The sequence below is a fragment of the Apteryx rowi genome, unplaced genomic scaffold, assembly GCF_003343035.1.
Source record: "Apteryx rowi isolate R43461 unplaced genomic scaffold, aptRow1 scaffold_2280, whole genome shotgun sequence".
In the NCBI taxonomy this organism is placed as follows: Eukaryota; Metazoa; Chordata; class Aves; order Apterygiformes; family Apterygidae; genus Apteryx; species Apteryx rowi.
Genome location: NW_020448620.1, coordinates 3,271 through 4,471, shown reverse-complemented (window position 1 = coordinate 4,471; position 1,201 = coordinate 3,271). Strand labels below are relative to the sequence as shown.

Sequence of the window (1,201 nt, the reverse complement as noted above, 5' to 3'; positions counted from 1 at the left end):
CGGCGTCCGCCTGCGCCGCCGCCGCCACCGCCGCCGCCTGGATCTCCTCCGACAGGTAGTGCCGGATGTTCTGCCGGGCCGAGTGGATGAGGGAGCCGTCAATGTCCACCCCCACCACCCGGGCGGGCTTCCACTTCTTGGCGATGCTGAGCGTGAGGTGGCCCACGTTGCAGCCGACGTCGAGCACCTCCTTGCCCTGGAACCACTCGAGCTTCATGACGCGCAGCCGGGCGTCCTCGCAGCTGGGGTTGCGGTAGCCGTAGTACTTGCAGTAGTTGCCGTACTGGAACTTCCTCGCCTGCCGTCTCCGCTTGGCCGGCGGCGCCTGCTGCTGCTTCCCGGAGCCTTTCCCTTTCTCCGGGCTGCCCTTGCCTCCCCGCGGCCCCGGTGGCGGGGGCTGCGCTGCCTGCGGGTGCTGCTTGGCCCCCTCCGACTTGCTGCAAGTCCTTCGCCTCTTGCGGTGGCGGCTGCTGCCGGAGGAGGAGGAGGCCGGGGGGGGCGCGGCGGGGCAGGAGAAGTTGCCGCAGCCGGCGGCGGCGGCAGGGTGCGGGGGCTCGCGGCGCGGCAGCAGCGGGGAGACCACCTCGTCGCGGCAGTTGATGGCGGTGTTGAGTTCGTAGGGCTGCGGCGTAGGGCAGGCGGCCTCGGCCCCGCAGGCCTTGCAGGGGGGCGGCTTGCCGGCCTCGCCGCCGGGCGGGTTGCCCCCGCCGCCGCCCCCACCGCCGCCGCGCTGCTGGCCCCGGTGGCGGTGGCGCTTGCGGCCGGCCTTGAAGGGGGAGGCCAGCACCAGGGCCTCGTCGCCGTCCTGGGCGGGCGCGTTGAGGCTCAGCGGGTCCGTGATGTCCTTGGGGATGAGGATCTCGACGGGGTCGCGGCCCTTGGCGGGCAGCGGCGACGACTTGGGCGTCTCGGCGTTGAGGGCCCGGTTCACCTCCTCGTCCAGGAGGCTGTTGAGGTTGAGCGGGTCGAAGATGTTGCCGCCCAGCAGGAACTCGGAGGGCAGCACCGGGTCGCACTCGGAGTTGACGCGGCGGCGCCGCTTCGAAGCCGGGTGCTTGAAGCCGCCGCCGCCGCCGGGGTTGCAGCTGTTGCGCCGCTTGCCGCCGGCGGCCCGGTGCGGCTGGAAGCCGTTGCGGGGCCGCTGCAGCTCGGCCACGCCGTCCTCCTCCTCCGGCCGCCCCGCGGGGCCCCGCGGAGCCTC

The 1,201-nt window shown here is 74.1% G+C and overlaps 1 protein-coding gene across 1 annotated transcript in view; it reads right to left on the bottom strand.

Moving 5' to 3' along the window:
* The window catches only part of MEPCE (methylphosphate capping enzyme), a 5,678-nt gene that overhangs the window by 1,921 nt on the left and 2,556 nt on the right, over window positions 1-1,201 (bottom strand). Inside the window, 1 exon segment of the mRNA XM_026065514.1 lies at window positions 15-1,198. Within this exon segment, the coding sequence (XP_025921299.1) occupies window positions 15-1,198 (1,184 nt within the window).